The sequence below is a fragment of the Ruditapes philippinarum genome, unplaced genomic scaffold (assembly GCF_026571515.1).
Source record: "Ruditapes philippinarum isolate M1 unplaced genomic scaffold, ASM2657151v2 ctg4476_1_1_1_1, whole genome shotgun sequence".
Lineage (NCBI taxonomy): Eukaryota > Metazoa > Mollusca > Bivalvia > Venerida > Veneridae > Ruditapes > Ruditapes philippinarum.
The window spans coordinates 38,493-57,498 of NW_026863825.1; the positions used below are offsets into that span (position 1 = coordinate 38,493).

Sequence of the window (19,006 nt, forward strand, 5' to 3'; positions counted from 1 at the left end):
TGTTTTGATATATCAAATTCAATTTAAATAAAGTAATAATACGACTTTTAGTATATTATCAAACAAATCACCAATAAGCTATTTGAAAAGTATTATAATAAATGGGTTAATGCGTTAAAATAGTTGAACACTCCCTTAAATTGTCCTAGTTTGTGAATGTGATAAAATAGTATTCAAGTTCATTATATAAAACAACAACAATTGCTGACTCACTCCAGAACACCAGAAGAAATAATGATTGTATTTTTCATTTAGATGGGACTGTGGCCTATACAAAATGAATCTTTTCTATATATAGCGCATATAATTATATAGTTTCATAGCAGCGCAAGGAGACCATCGCTAGCAATCGAAAGGTAGTGTACATGCGGGTCAAACTGGAGGTCCTTGAAACTGTTTTCAAACAATGTAAACACTGATGACATCTTACTGTGCTATAGATGTTTGGAATAACCTTAGAAATATGGTCAATGAATTAATACATTTATACGACAAATGAGTCAAAGTTTTACCAGTTGTCAATGGAAATTTGACTGGTTTAAAAACATTGTTAAAATAAATAACTATGGCGTTATGTACTTGCAATTTACGCATACAAAGGGTATGTTTTGTAAAAAAAATTGTATTATAATATGAACACAAATCTTGAAATAAACAAAACCTGTTTGTTTTATAGAATGATAAAATTGCATTTCATCACCATTAGAAACTTAAGATGAACTTTATTACAATCATCAAATGCGAATGCATAGTTTTCATCTGATACTATGAAAGTTTATGAGCAATTATTTTAAGATATTGTAGTGTTATTTACTGACTACAATAAAGTTTTACATGGAAACATGTTGTTTCGTGGTATTTCTTTTATAAATGACACTTAAATAATACTTACTAATATGAAAGCTATTGTTGTAAAACGTATAATCAGTAATCATACTGCCTTTTCTTGTCTAGTAATCATTACAAAGCATTTAACTCATCAGTAATAACAAAGTTCAGTGTCAGATATAGTATTCTTAAACCTACGCAAGATCTTCAGTTTCATAATTATAATCTATAGCTATTTCTTTTATTTTGGAATTCCTAATTACTTGTTGCGATCCTGAATTCAAAATTACTTGTTGCGATCCTAAATATCATATCCTTAACATTTTTATTTTTAATTTTTTTTTTTTTTTTTTTTTTTTTTTGTTAGTTGAAAAACTATTTTTATATCAGAATCGTCATTTTATAAAATAGCTATTCATTTAATTATTTTACCTTATTTCTTTGAACTTACTTAAACTAACTATGTGTAACTGTACATATTGTTATGTTGGTGCGACAGATTCCTAAAAATAAACTATAATTATGCAATAGTACATCTTTATCTTATTAATAATACCTGTCATATGTCGGGTTTCTGATCGGTATATCCGTCCCAAGGACGGAAATTCGCCCATGGGCGAAATCTTACAAAGATATTTTTTCTTGCATATTCTAACATATTCCATCATATTTTAAATTCTTTACCTTAATAAAACAATGTTTCATGGAAATTTATGTCATTACACTCGTTTCTTACAACAGCGTATGAAAAATAAGTCATCCTTAGAATGTCATCATTTAGCACGCGGATGGTCTGTCACCCCCTTACCAGGTAAAATTTCTAGCATGGGTATGCAAGAAAAATCATTGACCATGCCACTGGCATTTTCTTTTTATACGCCGCTTGTCATGTGTCATATTAAAGGTTCCATAATACCATCCGATGAGCACATCTGCAGATGTTTCCAAATTCAAAAATTTTGCCATTTTCTTTTTAAATGTTGAATAATGCTTAAAAGCCCGGTGCATAGAGAATGTGGACGGTAGCTGGCCCCGCTCATGAAACAGGCGTAGTCCCAAACCGTACTTTTTGCAACATTTTCAAATTTTGCCATTTCTTACGTTCTATAGAAATTTTCTTATAATGCCAAAAGTGACTTCAGAAATGTGAATTAGTCACGGAAAATAGTATCGATTAAACTCAAATATGTGGCCTTCAGAACTTGCTGGATCGATATCGTTTATACGCCTCTTGTTCAATGTAAATAATTTATCCCGAAATATATTGGTAATTTGATAGAGATCATGTGTTGAACTACTATATATATATGTAGGTTTTTAAGTTCAAATATTCCATATAAGATACGATTAATTGGTAAAACAAAAATAATAAGTTTCATAACAGGAAAAACTTCTAAGCTGGGCCGATGTGTGTTTCTTCTTTTTTAAAGAAATAGGCGTTTATCTATTCATGGAGCAGTCCTGACTTAAATAAATGTTTTAAATATTTTGCTATATATTTAGTGCTTGAAATAGAAAGTTTTAGTAGTGTTACTGAAGTAGCATTTACATTCAAGCCTCAAGACTCAAATGTATTTAATTGTTAAAATTACCAAACAATTATTAGAAAATTTGTGTGTATTCAATTTAAGCGGTTAATTTCCCTGGAAGAGTATGAATACTGCTTTGTGAATACTTTAAACGTAACGTTTTTTTTTCTGTAGGTAACAAAGCGGAGAAAATATCTAAAAGTTATCTTGCTTTCACAGAAAAATGTTCAGACACATTACGAGAGAAAATTGAATAATCAAATTTGTCTTCAAAACATTTTATTAAAATCAATATTGCCATAATATTTTCCCTCGACAGACTTAATAAAAATACGTCATTGCAAATCATAAAGACGACACCGTTTAGATTTTAAAAATGCTAATAGCTTAATGGTACAAATAAACAAGTAAAATGGCGACAGTTGAACATTCACAGACAAAATGAGTGCACTGAAAAAACATGTATTAATATGAGTCTGGAAATAAAAAGCAAAGTTCACTGAATACAGTCTTTTGTCCGCCTCAAAAGGCCAAGTCGTTAATATTCTTACCCTAGTATGCTAGGGTTACCACTTTTTCCTGTGACATATATGTAACATACATCGTATGACTAATAATAAACTGTTAAAACCTTGAGTGTTGCGTGATGACTTTTCTGTTTACTGGCTTCAGCACGTGCAACATTCTCATTGTTTGTCTGTGATAACTTAATAATCTGTTGATGCTATTGTTGAGCACTTGACACCTCACTGCAGAAGCGTTTTCGATTATTGATAAATTATATAAGTTGATCGGTCTTTCAACTTTTATATTTTGTGAACAAGAAGGAAAAAACATGTTTTCGTTTGAACTTGTCATTTTTGACAATTGTTAAGTCCTAGATTGAACAGAATTCAAGCACAGTTTCAGAAGAAATATAAATACATTGCGTTATTGTTTTCAATTGCTTCCTTTTAGATAAATGTGTTTTATCAAATGATAATCTTTAAACACGGGCTTCATTTAGTCATGACACAATTTTCTCAAATATGAAAAGTTCCTTTTCCATAACATTTTTGCGATTTGGATGATGGATATTTGCCCTGCTATGATATTCGTACATGCACACAAGATAGAATAGATCTTATCGTATTTAGGATGATTGATGGCTCATTATGCAGACAATTAATTGTTGGTTATTTTAAGTAAAAATGATCACTAATATGTGTCGTGTCGTGTTATGACAATAAACTTATTGACTGCACACTCAGAAGCTCTAGGTCACAACATAAAGAAATGGCCGCGCCGGGCGGTCGTCTGTTCTCCCAAGAAATATCGCAATATCGGCCGGCGGTCCGTCCGGCGGCAGTGGGACAATCGGACGGCAGCAGCTGAAAATTTTGCTTCAGTCGGGGCGGGCGCCTTCGAGTTTTTAAGTAATACTTAAGAAAGCTAACGCGCGGAACGGACGCATAATTTTTTGGGGTCCCCTGAGTATAAATATCATCGAGGCGGACACTCGCTCGGCCGCCGGGCGGCGACCGGGCATGATTTTTGATCGGGCGATTTTTTGTTCTACTAAAACAGCGTCCGATTTTAAAAAGGCGTCCGGGCGGACATCGGCCGGGGCCCGCCGTTGGTGACTCGTTGTCAACAACACGCGACCAACCTCCTTGCCTTCCCCTTGGCTTGGCAGATGACTTCTTTGAAAAAATCTGCCGATTTTATAAAAATCGTTTAATCGGACGGCGCCCGTTTTATTTGTGACCTAGGCAAAATTACTCAGTATTCAAAACAATATCTGATTTAAATGACGATCTTACAGATGACGGCAGTGTATTTGTTCGGATGGAATTTCTAACAAATTATAAACAAAGGACAAACATATAAACACAAGTTTCTTCGTTGAACAGAATACAAAATGAATGTCTCTAAAACCTAGCATGACAATTTCAACACTTTTACTGACGTGCAAACCGTAGAGAAGGCACCTTTAAGACTATGTGTTGATAATAAGATTTCTGTTTCAGACAAGCTACAGACAAAAGGCTCCTTATCTATTTTTCAAAGACAACTCAAGTGTTACGAAATGACACAAGAGACAGTGAAACTATTATATAATAATACCTGCATACCGGTGAAACCGGTGCTTAAATGATTACAAAGGTTTGTCAAAATCTCATTTATTAACTCTTCGTACCATGGATTGGAATATTATCAGTTATTTAATCATTGCAATGTTCGCCTTTCCTGTTGTTGACATCAGCTCTGATATGTAGCTGGAATCGTTTCATTGTAATCTAAAAATTAAGACACCACCAAAATGTGTGTATTTTATTTACCCTTTAATTTCTGTTTAAGATATAAAGTTTGTCATCACCTTACACTTTTCACGAATATCTAGAATTGACATTTTCTATCTTACTGTATACGAATATGATATACGATTATGAAATTGATTTCATCTTACATACGACAACTTTTATTCATTGTCAAATATATTGCTTCAATTCATTTGAAAATGAAAAAATCTCGTAAAACCTATGACTAGTGACATCTTATTGATTATATGATCCCAATATCATAATCAGGTGAACAAATTATTACCGTTTGCTGAAAGGTTGACATTTATTTACTCTTGCTTTTAAATTATCTATATCTTCAGATTGGGAGATATCGGATCAAATCACACTTCAATGGATGATTTTATTGCGTTTATATGAAAAAAACTAGGTTTAAAACTAACATGATATTTAACCGTTTGTTTAGTACATGATATATTTCAACAAAAGGCAAATTTAACATTAATAGCTTTGATTGTATCTTTCATTGCTTTCAAGACTATTGGACATACAGTTTGTCATAAACAGGTAACGAAAGAAACACCAAAAAAAATTTCAAACGTATTTGTCAATCATCCGTTCTAGATTTGACTGTCACAGGTATTGTGATCTTGAAATGATTCCTTTTTGGTGCGATGTCTCTCTAAGTGAAACGTTAGGAGAAGAAGCACAATCTTTTTTTTATCATACCTTTACGTCACGGAGGAATAACATGAACCACCAAACTCTGCTGAGTAAGAGAGAACATATAAAGTTTGAAAAGCATTTCAATATTATTTTAAATACTTCATATCTAACAAAAATACATCAAAAACGGAAAATTTTACTCATGAATTAAAAGTTCCCAAAATTTGGATTTTTCACTTCATACAGAAACCCACATAATTTTTTTTCTGAAGAACATTCCGTGTAAGGTTTGTCCTCCGTAGTTACAATAAAAATTGCTTAACATCGTGTAAACAAGTGTGTAGTTTTCAAAAAAGAACTAAAAACAAATTTACAGCTTAATCATACACCAGTTGCTGAAGACAGTCACATTTAATTTATTTCTTGCCGTTAAATTGAATTTTTAATATCTATTACGTGCAATTATCTTCTCTTGTCATTTCATATAACGAAACAATCAGTCTTGTGATTAATTTTTCACAAGTTTGTTTCTCAGTTTCTTCTCTGATTATTTTCTTGTTTGGTTTGGACGGTGTTACTTTGCCATGTCTGCCTTGATGACATGCTCAATAATTGCTGGAGCTTTGATTATTTATGAAGATTTGTCATTGCAAATTGGCTACTATAGAGATCTATGAGCAAGTTGAATCTGTCTAAAGCTTTAATTTTCCTGGTTTACTTAAGACAAATCGTTTTTGTATCAAAAAAGCAAAAATGCTTTTTTAAGTTTTAGAGTTAAAATAAATTCTCTCTCGAAAGAGTTTTGTATTTAAAATGTAAAGTTTCATGAACATTTTCCTTCAACCCTTCGAAAATAAGGTTGCCATTAAATATCGTTTTTAAAAGTAATATGCTGATTTACAAGCCATAGTTTTTTTTGTAATATAGTTAACCAAAGGCTTTTAGAATCTCAGTGTATCAAGTTTTTGAAATTCTATTTATTCAGTCCATTTAAACTGTAAAACAAAATTCAGTCATCGTACAAACCATACGAATCTGTTAAAATTATCAATGAACAGCAACTTTTATAAAAATTTAATTATTCATCAAACCAAGCCTTTTGAAACTAGCGAATTTCCAAGTATAAACGTTGAAAAAAATGCAATATTAAAAGTGATATTACTCATGTTCATATGAATTGATATACATGAGGTGGTAAAATATAGAACAAGAGGCATACATACATGACGAGTATAATCTAATTAACGCAGTGTTCTGCCGGGGAACGGATATTGAATAATAGATTATATGATCAATACATGAGTATATGAAGGTTACCAATAAGTTATATCCGATATGTACATCTATATTTTTGTATTTTTGTTATCTAGGCAAAACAGGACTCGCAATATGAAATGTCAACTGATGGTATTATGATAAAAGACAGACATTCAAATGTTGTATCTTTAAATATCATTTAAATGGTATGATAGCCAGAGCAGATTGAAAAATCCGCGAAAGATGATTCATTTATAGGATTTTTTGTTAGGAAAAGAATGGAAAAGTCGGAGGGAGGGTTCTAAGAAATACACCGATTTTTGTCGTATTACCTTCGCAATTTACGTACGATATGTCAAGATTTGAATCAATGTAGATGGGATGAATGATTATGATACTATTGTAAACGTTTACAGATATAAATGACTTTTATCTAAATTCTATATGATTGCGACCAATAATGCGGTTATTGTGAATCATGACAAATATTGAAAGATAAGTCATATCATATGAAAGTCCTGCTCGTAATTTCTCGGTTAATGAAAAAGGACCCTTGTTACGACCAGGACAAAGAATTATGAAGCTGTTAAGGTAATTTTGAGTTATTGAAATATTCTTGAGTAAATGCCCAAGTGTAACATTTTACAAAGAAAGCTTGTGCAAACATACACACGTATAATATTCATACTATTCGTTAAAAATGATAGTTACACGTATGTAAACACCCTATTAACATCTTGTAAAATATAATTTTATCTGAAAATCATATAAATCTTAGGAAATATATACTTTCCTTCCTCAAAAGCTGTTACCTTTAGTGTTATATTATTCCGAAAATTTGGGAAAAAAACCATATACAGAGCTGAAATTTTCTTTTAAAATTGTTTTAAACCCTGGTTAAATTAAAGTGATTTTTAATATTTTTAAAAGATGAAAAGATACGCCTATTACATGTATTGTAATGCTTCCAAAGAAGTTCCCAAAAACATCTGACAGAAAGGTACTGTAACAAAAGAAAAGTTCAGAGGGTTGGATTTGAAGATATCATTGAATGCGGTACGGTGTATCATAAGCAATAGCGACCATTACAATCTTTTTGATAGAAATAAGTCCATAAAAATTCAAAGCAACTAAACGAAGCAGGTGTCTTCTTATCAAATCATATACTATCATTTAGCATAATGCTTCTACGAAATAGGAATTTTTTAAAATTTATAAAATACTTTTACAATTTTAGATAGCGTTATTGTAAATGTTCGGAGCATGTTAGTTGATTTATTGAACAAATGAAAAAGTAATTTATTCCCGAAGAACAATCATCAATTATGCTCAAATATTCAGTCGGAAGAACAAGAACAGATCAATCGATATCGCCGTTTATTTGCCTCTTGTACAATGTAAACAGTTTATCCCGAAATATATTGGTAAACTAACAGAGATCATGAGAAAAATACACATGACCTTGAGGTATATATGGTCTTATGGTACAACGGGTTTATATGGGATTGTGCGTCTAATCAGTTTTACTGATGTCGTATAAAGATAGCATTGTAGGTTATAAGATCATCTTGTACGTTTTTGCGACGTATTACAACAGTAGCTGATAGTTTAGGCAACAAACAGTTACTGACTCATTTGGGCAAAGATTGTGGAAATGAGAAAGACTTCCGACAAAGTCGGAAACAGGCGACTAAATTGGTTACTGTAGAGGGCTTGTTTCAAATCTATTCAGTATTGTTGAGTCGGGTATGTGTTTAGAAATGTCTGCCTGGCGCCGTGTTCTTTGTCCTAAAGTCACATAGGCTCGCCAACCTGATATTGGAGGCATGCGTTTGTACTTTGCATTTCCTATCTATTGCAAATTTATAATGACAAATGGTAACTAAGCTTAAGAATGAAACAATATGCCCAGGCTTCGTAACCTCTTATTATTCAAACTCCTGTTTTGTTTTATCAGGTCTACCAATTGTTTTTCTTCTGTATGGCACAAGCCACACTGAAGGTTCTATCATAACTGCCGTATGAACACATCTGCTGATGTGAACGAAAATATAGATGAAACTCAAGCCGGTGAAAGGGAGTGTGGAAGATAGCTTGCATTAACCAAATCAACATTGTGAAGAAGGCTGTGCCCCTTTACCTTTAAACATATTTCTAATTACCACTAATAATGACAGATCGTTGACATAAACCCAAAATATAATTGAGCATTAAAAACATTATTGGACTTGCGCAGTGATCGGAAAGGCTGCACTGTTTGGATTTGCTACGTTACTGGATTTGCTTTGCCCATTGAACCTTCTGCGGTACGAGGACTTGACTCAATATTTGCCTTGACGGACTACTAAGGTATGTTGCACAACCTTGACTTGCTGCACTACATGAACATACTGCGTTACCTGAACTTGTTATAGTACTGGCCTGGCTTCACTATCGGGACTTGCTACACAACCTGGACTTGTTACACTTCTTACATGCCTCGCAACATGGGCCTTCTGTACTAACCTGAGTTACTGCACAACCTGAACTTGCTGCAGTAATTGATTAAATGCACTTCTTGGACTTGCTATGCAATCTGAGCTTGTTGTCCGACCGAAAATTGCTAACCTTGACTTACATCAGTCCTTAACTTGCTATGTAATAAGTGGACCTACTTTCACGATCTCACTACGATTTGCTTTGTAAAAAAATTACATAACAATTTAATTCTTAATAGTATCGTAAACATGTGATTCCTAACCAAATAAAATGCAAAAAGAACATCCATTTATAATAACATTAAAAAGTGTCTCTAAAGTGTAGTGAAATCTATATCCAAGTTATTGTAATGGCACCATTTGATTTAATATAAGTTCTGTTTGTGCTATATTTGCAGACATAGATTGGCTTATTAATATTCAAAGACGACTTTAGTGTAAGAAATTGTTTATATAATAGAACAGCAAGAAGAAATGAAGCACCACTGATATGAAGATAGTTCGGCGACATATATATATAAGGAAGAATTGACAACCTTAAAACACGAGTAATGGAACTTAATTATGATTAAGTTCCTCAATAAAAAGATCAATATGTTAAAAGAAGTAAAATTTACCCAGATATCTAATTTGTTTCAGATAAGACACATTTGAAGTTTTATTGCAATGTCTTTATTTATTTTTGTGTATTCTTAATTCTCATTTAAATGCAAAGTCCATGATCCCTCGAATACACATTATTTCACCATTTATTTCAGCTATTTTGTAATTTTATACAATTAAAGGATTTGTTTAATAATTATAGTTTTAGGTCACTTTGATTTTTTTTTAATTATAAGTTTAAATTTTACATTTCGTAATGCATTACCTTCATATCACAATGTTATTATTATTTGTACTATATTACATTACAAAGTAGTTTTAATCGCCTTTTCTACCACCATGGTTGTATTTCACTTGATAACAATCTATATTTCTAATTCCCTTTCATTATAAATCACATTTATTGTGAAAATCTTGAATTCTTAGTCCCCAGATCATACTCAGCTGAATAAATCATGAAAATTTCTTAACAGGTGACATATTTGTTGTATACGTTCAATCATTAAATTTGAGTGAATTCGTTGAAAATCCCATGAGTTAATGATTTATATTGTAATTATACATATTATGCAATTTTCAAATTAAAACTGATCATTAACTATTTCACTTTGACATAAAACTCTATTATAATGGCAAGTTCTTTTGGGAAGATGTATAAATCATGTATCAGTAGAAATGTTTCCATTGGACCCGGATGCCTAATAGAGCCAACTGGTTTGTAAGTCTACGGAATGACAGCATGACAGTGACATTTCATTTCAACAAATTTATTATCAGCAAACCTAGTATAATTTCCGAATGTAATTTTGTACAATAATCGATTTCAGCTGGAATAAAGTCAAACAAAATGAAAAAATAGTTCTGACATTATGACTTATGAATGAAAAAAAAATGGAATTCTCTCTCACACTTGCTACATGATCAACATTTTTTTGTGACAGATTATTTTCAGTTGTTGCAGTGTAACTAATTCATATTAAAAGTGATAATCATCAGTTGGTCATAATTTATCAAATATAGCTCATTATTTGCAGCAAGGGTATGTGGAATATTCAATTTCAGCTTGAGCGAGGTTTCCATTGCTATTTCATGTGTATGCAAGCAATGGGATAGTTGAATCGATAGCGTATACATCACTGACTTCGATGCCATAAAATATTTGTTATTCGGTGAGCTTTATGATATTGCTGAGTACTTGAACCATCCCGTATCTTATGACTACGAATACAACACCAGAAAAGAAGTATAGGGCGTGCACTGCAAACATCACAATACAATTGTTAAAAAAAATTATCAAAAGAAAAGAATATTGCAAAAACAATGCACAAGTTAATAGTTCCGATCTAAGGTTTTATATGCGGATGTTTCTAAAATTACATATTTAAATGTTGAATACAGCTCAAGTTGATGCTAGAGGGCGTGGACAAAAGCTTGAAGTTTCCAGTACAGTCCATGAATAGGCTCAATAAATCCAAGCCTGCAACATTTTCAATTTTGCCGTCTTGGACTCTCTTTAGGGATTCTATTTCTCTCTATTTTATGAAAGCAAAACTATCACAGGTGCTTCTTTTCAAACTGGCACTTGTCTGTCAAACACAGCATTTATTTTTAAAAAAAACTTCAAATAAACATAAACCATCAATAGCTACCAATCAAATGGTAGTAAATGCATTAATTGAAAATCGATCTTACTTTCAAAGACATAAATGACAAAATTGTCAAAAATTTAAATACGATCTGATTTGTTACTTTGAATCAAGAATAAATGTAATGGTCACTTACAGCATGTTTGAATATATAGCCAGAATAGTCCAACAGTATACAAGATCACAATTTTAACATCCATTCTCTACTGTTGCTAGATAATCTAATTCTGATCGCATTATACGAAGCTATAGTCATACACTTATTTCCATGAAATTTCCGATAAATACATTTCCAACGGGACTAGTACTAAAAGCATCAACAAGTACGCCACGTTCGGAATTGGTGCTCCTGTGTCATTTCTGAGTTATAATTGAAATAACCAATAAAATAGCACGACAGAAACAGATGACGCTTACAGAAATTCAAAATATATCGGTTAATTCAAATGTCTGGAAATATGTCATCTATCGCCTATATTGTTTATCTCAAACTACTAGAAACATATTTCAATATCACTCTTTATGGATGGAAATGAAGTGAATCAATCCAAATAAATATTATTCAAAGCAACGACTAGAAACGTATCTGAGGATTACGGTTATGTTTTGTGCTGGATAATGATTTGTACTTTTGATAAAAAATATTGAGAATAATAATGGTGACGCTTTACGAGCAGTTCACAAAAGCAGTTCCGGAACATGATTTTTTCAGAACTCTTTTAAATTATTTGTTTAAATACTTGTAAAAGGCAGAATCACAGAATTATATCTAAACACTATTAAAAACGACTTTCATGACAAAGAAAATATATATTTATTCATGCAAAGCAGCAGGGATGCAGCACATTTATGAAGTAAGAGACTTAAAAGGTATGAAATCCACTTCAATACCTTAGCAATCATGTTCAAATTTAATTTACAGACAGAATGTGAATACTTAACATCGTTTTACAACACATCAACATCTGCAGTTTTGATACTACCTATTAGAATGGAAGATTACAAATCTCCTTTGACCTACTGAGTTAAAATATATTATGCGCAAAGTGTCCATTAATTTTGACTACTATTAAAGATAATAAAGCGAAAATCCGTTTTTATATGAGTGGGTAAGATTTATCTACTTTCCAAACGTGTATGTTATGAGTATTTTATTTGCATGTTGGTAAAAATTCAAATTTAGTAAATTCAATATTTCAGATAAAAATGATTGACTTGCCATGTTTATTTAGGATATTTCAGAAATTATCCCATCGCCGTTGTGCCATACCGATGTTATTATGTTGACGTACCTACATTGTAGAACAATATGCATTATAGAGCAATACATTTCACACCTGCAGAGTTATAGGTAATCACTAATTGGAATCACATTATTCTATCATTAACTTGTCATACGTATTGTTTCAATGTGTGAACTCAGATATACAATATTTGAAACACTGTGAGTATTTAAAGTCTACATACAAGTTAAAAGCATTTAATAACAACATCAATCGAAGACTTGGAATATGTTCATTGTAATTTAAATATTATCAATCAACCCCCATGTACTGTTTTATCTATTCGCTGCTTTTCATTAAATAATAAATGAGAAATTTCATATTTACACACAATGTTCCAGTGATTCTTAACGTGAACAGCTACATGTTGAAATTGCAATATTTGTTTTCCTTTCAAAAATCATTTGAAACCTTCTCTGCATAGTAATTATTAATAATAATTAATGATACTCTTAGACAAACAAGTAAAAACAAAACACCTAAATATATTTATATGATATCCTCTGTAAAAATGTATCTGTCAATAACTCAGATTATTGTTTCATACTTGATTTTAATGAAAATATTCTTTTGATACATATTTTCTCAAAGAACCTCTCCCTTTCTGAACATGCAAAATGGCTTGACACCACGGATTTTCAACCTCAGTATTATTGTCTGACCAGATTGGAATTTTCCCTCAATGCCCTCAATCTTATATACAGTCACGTGGTATGCTCTGCAAAACTGATTTTTTCATATTTAATTACCACAGAAATCATTTTTGAAAAAAAAAATCAGTTCATATAGTTTATCTCTCACTCAAGAATAAAAGAAAGACCACTCCCTTTCACAATTTCTTAACACCACGGAGGAACAACCCCAGTATAATATTTTGAATAAATTGAATTAGTTCAATGTGTGTTCATCAATTGGATTTGAATCTTCCAAAAGAAAAATGAAGGGGATGGGTGGGAAACCAACAATTTAAACATCTAAAATGAATCCACCTGAAACTGTAATGTATAATATTGTTTAAAATATATATGGACATCAATCTAATAGATTTGAATCAATATGGATGGTGGAGATATTTCTGCAAGTGTATAGATATTTATAATGTTTGATGGTCTATATGATTGCTAGCAATAACGCAATTATGATGACTCATCAATAACGACAAATGATATATTGATAGATAGAAAAGATCAAGTGATAATAATAATCGTTGATTAATAGAATTGAAATCTTGTGATGATTAACATGTATATTGTTAATTGTGATATTTTTGAATATATTAACGATACAAAAATCCTCAAAAGTTTAATTTTCTAAAGAATTGTTTGCAACCCAAACACATGTAATTGATAGTTTTGTTTATCTCATTAATGGATCTTAGAAAGTCTTATTTTAGGTAAAAGCCTTATTTAACCCTAGATATGATATTATTTCTATTTCTCAAATGCTGTGATTATTTCCTAGATGTTTTGAAATAAATTAAAATCATTTCCAAAATACGAGTCAAAATAGATGTATTAATGTGGGCTTCGTCTTGCCAAACATTCACTAGCATTTAAAATGAAGCCTCTAGGAAAAGAAATTTAATTTTAGTTATACATTATAAATGTTACAATTTGAGTGATTATTTCATTGAAAAGATACATAGCTTTCTAGTTGATTTGTTTAAATAATCAAAAAAGTAATTTAGTCCGGCAGAAAAATCATTAATATTGCTCAAATATTTAGCCGGCAATGTGTCAATCGATACCCTTTGTTTACCTCTTGTAAAATATAAACAGTTCATCCTGAAATATATGTTGGGCAAACTGAGAAACAACATGTGATGAATATACATAACGTTAATGTATGTATGTCTTCTCGAACAAAGATGTCATACAGGATTGGTTGTCTAAAACATTTGGACTGATTTCATTCCAGTTAACTTTAGGTGTCACCCTGGTATGGAATTAGACCCAATCCATTGTAGAAAGTAGTTCATTTGAATTTTGAAGTGACCCATTTCAAATCATCCCTGGTAAGTTCGATTATGTGTCATATCTGAGTAGTTTAAACATTGTATTTGTGTACCTTTGCAGAATTTCTGGGTGGAAGGTTTCGGGAAGTTCTGTGCACAAGAATACACACCAGTTGTTATTTAAATTATTTTATAGTGATTACACAAATAAAATTAATGCTGCTGAAAAAAGTTATAGGGCTAACGATTTATCTTTATGTGTTAAATTTAGTTGGATAGTATTGTTCTTAAGTTCATCAAGTTCCTGTACCGGTAATGCTGTGTCCGGAATGTAGTCTTAGATGTGATGGATTTACTATATGATTTATAGGGCGAAAATTCAGTGGACCGTCTCCTAGAGGAAGGGAAATAAGATCACCGTTCATAGATTTTGTTATGAATTACATGATACCAACAGAAAGTTCAGAAAATTGACAGTTACTGAATAAGTTTAGCAAAGATTATGTAAATCAGGCCGATTTACCACAAATTTGTTAACGGCCGAGTTAACACTGATTATGGTAAAACAACGGAACATCCTAAGCTTCTAATTAATATTTGTAAAATGTGACAAAGACTTTAGCACAAGTTTTGCAAGGAATTATGACAGCAGGTACCAACTGTCTGATTGTAAGGCAGTTAGGATTGATGCAAACTCAAACTATGAAACCAAAAATCACCAAGGAAGGGCGGCATTCAATGAACGAATCTTAAGACATAACCCAGCAACACAGGACAACTGGCAAGGAAGCAAGCAGGACAGGCGAGAGCACAAGAGCAAAGCACGGGCAGGTATCATTACAAATAATTCAAAATAGAAAACCAAATAACATAAACCGACTGGTGAACAGATGGGTAGAATCCTTCATCGCAAACTTTTCTTTAAGAACTATGTGCTACTTTTTACATCTAATTGACCTTGTGTTTCCCTTATCTTTTGTACCTACGGGATACTTTAAAATACAATATCACGGTCATTTTAGACTTGTTTTCGTCACAATAAGACGTTTGCAAATAAGCATTATATATTAACGGAAGAGAACTGAAATATATCAACAGGAAATTACAGAAGCAATTATTTCTTTAGAATAGTTTACGTACATAGGATTTCTAACAAAATATACTGCAAAAAAGACATCCATTTTAATATTATGACAATCGTCTATACAACAAAAACTTTTGTTACATATATATATTCAATTAACTGATATTACATCTTTTGATTTCATAAAACTTCTATTTCTGATATATTTGCAGACATATATAATTGCTTATTTGATGTTTTCAAAGATAGTTGTATTGTTAAGAAACGATTATATAACTGAAAGCAAGGACAGAATAAAATAAAACATTATTGATAATTATATTAATAATGTAGATAATATGGAGACATACTTACAGGAGCTAATTGGATGAATATCAATGTATTTATTTACTTTAAAATACAAGTATATCGACGTACTTCTGACAAAGCTTTTCAATGGGACTTTTTGTAATGGTAAAAACACTAAATTCAACCTGTGTGTTAAGGTTTTTGAATGGAAATGTGACACTTTAAAAAATTGAATAGTACACTTCAAAGTCTTTTTACCACTAAATGTTTGATGTTTAATGGCAAAAATTTTGTCAATTCCGATATAAAAACGTAGTATATTGTCCGCCCAGTCCACATCATTGCTAAGTCAGTAAAGTACAAATGTTATTTCAACCATTTTGCGAATTTCACATGATCTTTTGTTTTAACAATTTTATGGCAATTGAAAATATTTATATTTTAAAACATGATCGTTTGTATATGATTTTTATGTTGTTAATTGTCACCATTATTACTTGGCAAGTAATATATAAGTATAACATTCAGACAAAACTTGCGGGGATTGCCTTCACTGGTTGGGGCATCAGTATTACAGCAACCGTTCAACAAGGGGCGACTAAATGGGTTCTAATTATTGGAGTCTATGCATCTCTTAGCAGTTGAGGCGGCTTTGATCTCTGATGTTGCTTAAATTTTATAACACCTGACGTTAGCCAAATCATCTTTCCTTTTTTTGGTGTCATATGTGACCGAAACTGTGTTGGTGCGCCTTACAACCAACCAAACAAAGGAATTTAGATCGCCTTTCCTAATATCACGAAATCAATATAAATAACTTATGATTATAAAAAGGTAAATTTCTGACCTCATTTATAATAAATTGCATTTATAATGAAAAGCTTGAATTTTCCGTCCCCAGTTCCTACTCATGTGAATAAATCATGAATATTTCTGAACGGTTGACATATAGTTATATTTGCTGTATGTGTTTTAATGTCATTAGATTGAGTGAATTCGTTGTAATCCCACATGAGATAATGATTTATATTGTAATCATACAAATAATGTAAAGTTCAATATAAACTATATCATAAAATATTACGCTTCTGACATTAAGCATTATAATGATGGCGACTTATGACACCTTGTCGTATTCCAGAAGTTGTATAAATCATTTACAAAATGTATCATAAGGCTGTCGGTGGTAAAATAAAGATTTAAAAAGTTTAATAAAACTTCTAGAGGTCTCACAAACAATACAATTTTTTCAACATATAGAAAGTTCAGTCTCAGCACAAATATATTTGATACATTTCTAGCAAGCACTTTTCTATTAAAACATGAACAAAACATACACTCATATCACTATTGGCAATGAGGGAATAAATAAAAACTATATAGGAAATATGATATTAACTTTCTTTACTTATTGTACATAATTTTTTGTTTGTGTATCAAAAAGCCGGCAATTGTACTGTTGCCATTCAGAAACGAAAATAAGTACAAATGATTTTAGACACTGTTTTTAAAAGCAAGTTTAACTACGTAGCAACCTTATACAAATACATTTGTTCAGTTAAATTTGTATTTCCTAAAAAAGCAACACACTAATAGAATAAAATACTCGATAATGTAAATATTCGTAGTATTGTACCAGTATTGATGGTGGCCTTTCCATTATAATCAGGAACAAAGAACAATTGCCGATTGTTATTTTGACTAATTGTGCGATGTTCAAAATAATCAATTTTAGCTTAAACAAAGGCAAACAAAGTTGATTCAACCCGGTTATTTTTCAGCTTGAAATGTGTTCTATATTACTAATTTGTATTGAAATTGATAATGATCAATGTAACAACATATTATTGCAGCAATGATATCTGGGATGTTATTTTTTCAGCTGAAGCGAGGTTCTCATTGTTATTTTATGTATTTACATGCAACGGGACAGATAAATCGATAGCGTACACAGCGCTACTGACTCCGATGCCATACAAATTTGGGAGTGAAAATATTGATGCGTTTTTATTCCATTACTTACATGAATAAATGGAGACCATCATTCAGTTATTTATTTATCTTATGTCTAAAATTTTCTAGAAGTTTTATAAAAGTTCCCTTTTCAAGGTTTATAGGCAAAGGCGAAAAAAAACTAAAATGCAATCGGTGTATCGGAGACATCAATAGGAAATCAAGGCTGACCGAATTTTATAAACAATTGACGGTTGTCAAAACAAGAGCATTCTTTTGTCATGAAATAAAACATTATATAAACTATTCATTAAAATGACAGCAAATACAACTTTAGGTAAGGCTTTCATTAAAATTAAAGCAAATACAACTATAGGTAAGGCTTTCATTAAATGAAAGCAAATACAAATATAGGTAAGGCTCTCGCAAATACAACTATAGGTAAGGCTTTCATCAAAATGAAAGCAGATACAATTTACTAGTTTATGATTTAAATTTCTTTTCAGAAGCATATGGAAGTGTTACCAATATAAACATATAATTTTTAAAAAAAGTGTATGTTATAAAAATTACTTACAGCTTGTCTCAATATATAGCCAGAATAGTCCAACAGTATATAAGATCACAATTTGAACATCCATTCTCTACTGTTGCTAAATAATCTATTTCTGATCACATTATGTGAAGCTATAGTCATACACTTATTTCCATGAAATTTCCGATAAATACATTTCCAACGGGACTAGTACTAAAAGCATCAACAAGTACATCACGTTCGGAATTGGTGCTCCAGTAATATTTGAATGAACCAATGAAATAGCGCGACAGAAAAAAATGACTCTTAAAGAAATTTCAAAATGTATCGGTAAATTCAAATATCTGGAGGTATGTCATCCATTGCCTGTATTGTTTCTCTCAGATGACTGGGAACACATTTCAATATTTTATTTTGTGCTGGGTAATGAATTGGACATATAAATAGAATATAAGCATACTGGGCAGTTCAAAAACATTATTCCAGTGAATGTTATTTCACATATATCATCATTCATTTTACTTAACAGTCAAAAGAAAATTTTAAAGGAACTCCACAGAGGTCTAAAAGCCTAAAAGCATAAAATTTGATTTTTTTACATTGACCAACTGTGACCATTTA

The 19,006-nt window shown here is 31.3% G+C and overlaps 1 protein-coding gene across 5 annotated transcripts in view; it reads right to left on the reverse strand.

Annotated features, from left to right (window-relative positions):
- The window catches only part of LOC132723425 (uncharacterized), a 54,150-nt gene extending 35,515 nt beyond the window's left edge, over nt 1–18,635 (reverse strand). For 2 of the 5 annotated variants that reach the window (XM_060708148.1, XM_060708144.1), the window contains exon 1: nt 11,425–11,645. In XM_060708148.1, coding sequence (XP_060564131.1) covers nt 11,425–11,488 — 64 coding nt within the window. In that variant the 5' untranslated portion in view covers nt 11,489–11,645. Of the gene's footprint in view, nt 1–11,424; nt 11,650–18,427 lie in introns of those variants that run through there. The other 3 variants (XM_060708145.1, XM_060708147.1, XM_060708146.1) reach the window with 3 other exon arrangements.
- Between the last annotated feature and the right edge of the window lie 371 nt (nt 18,636–19,006).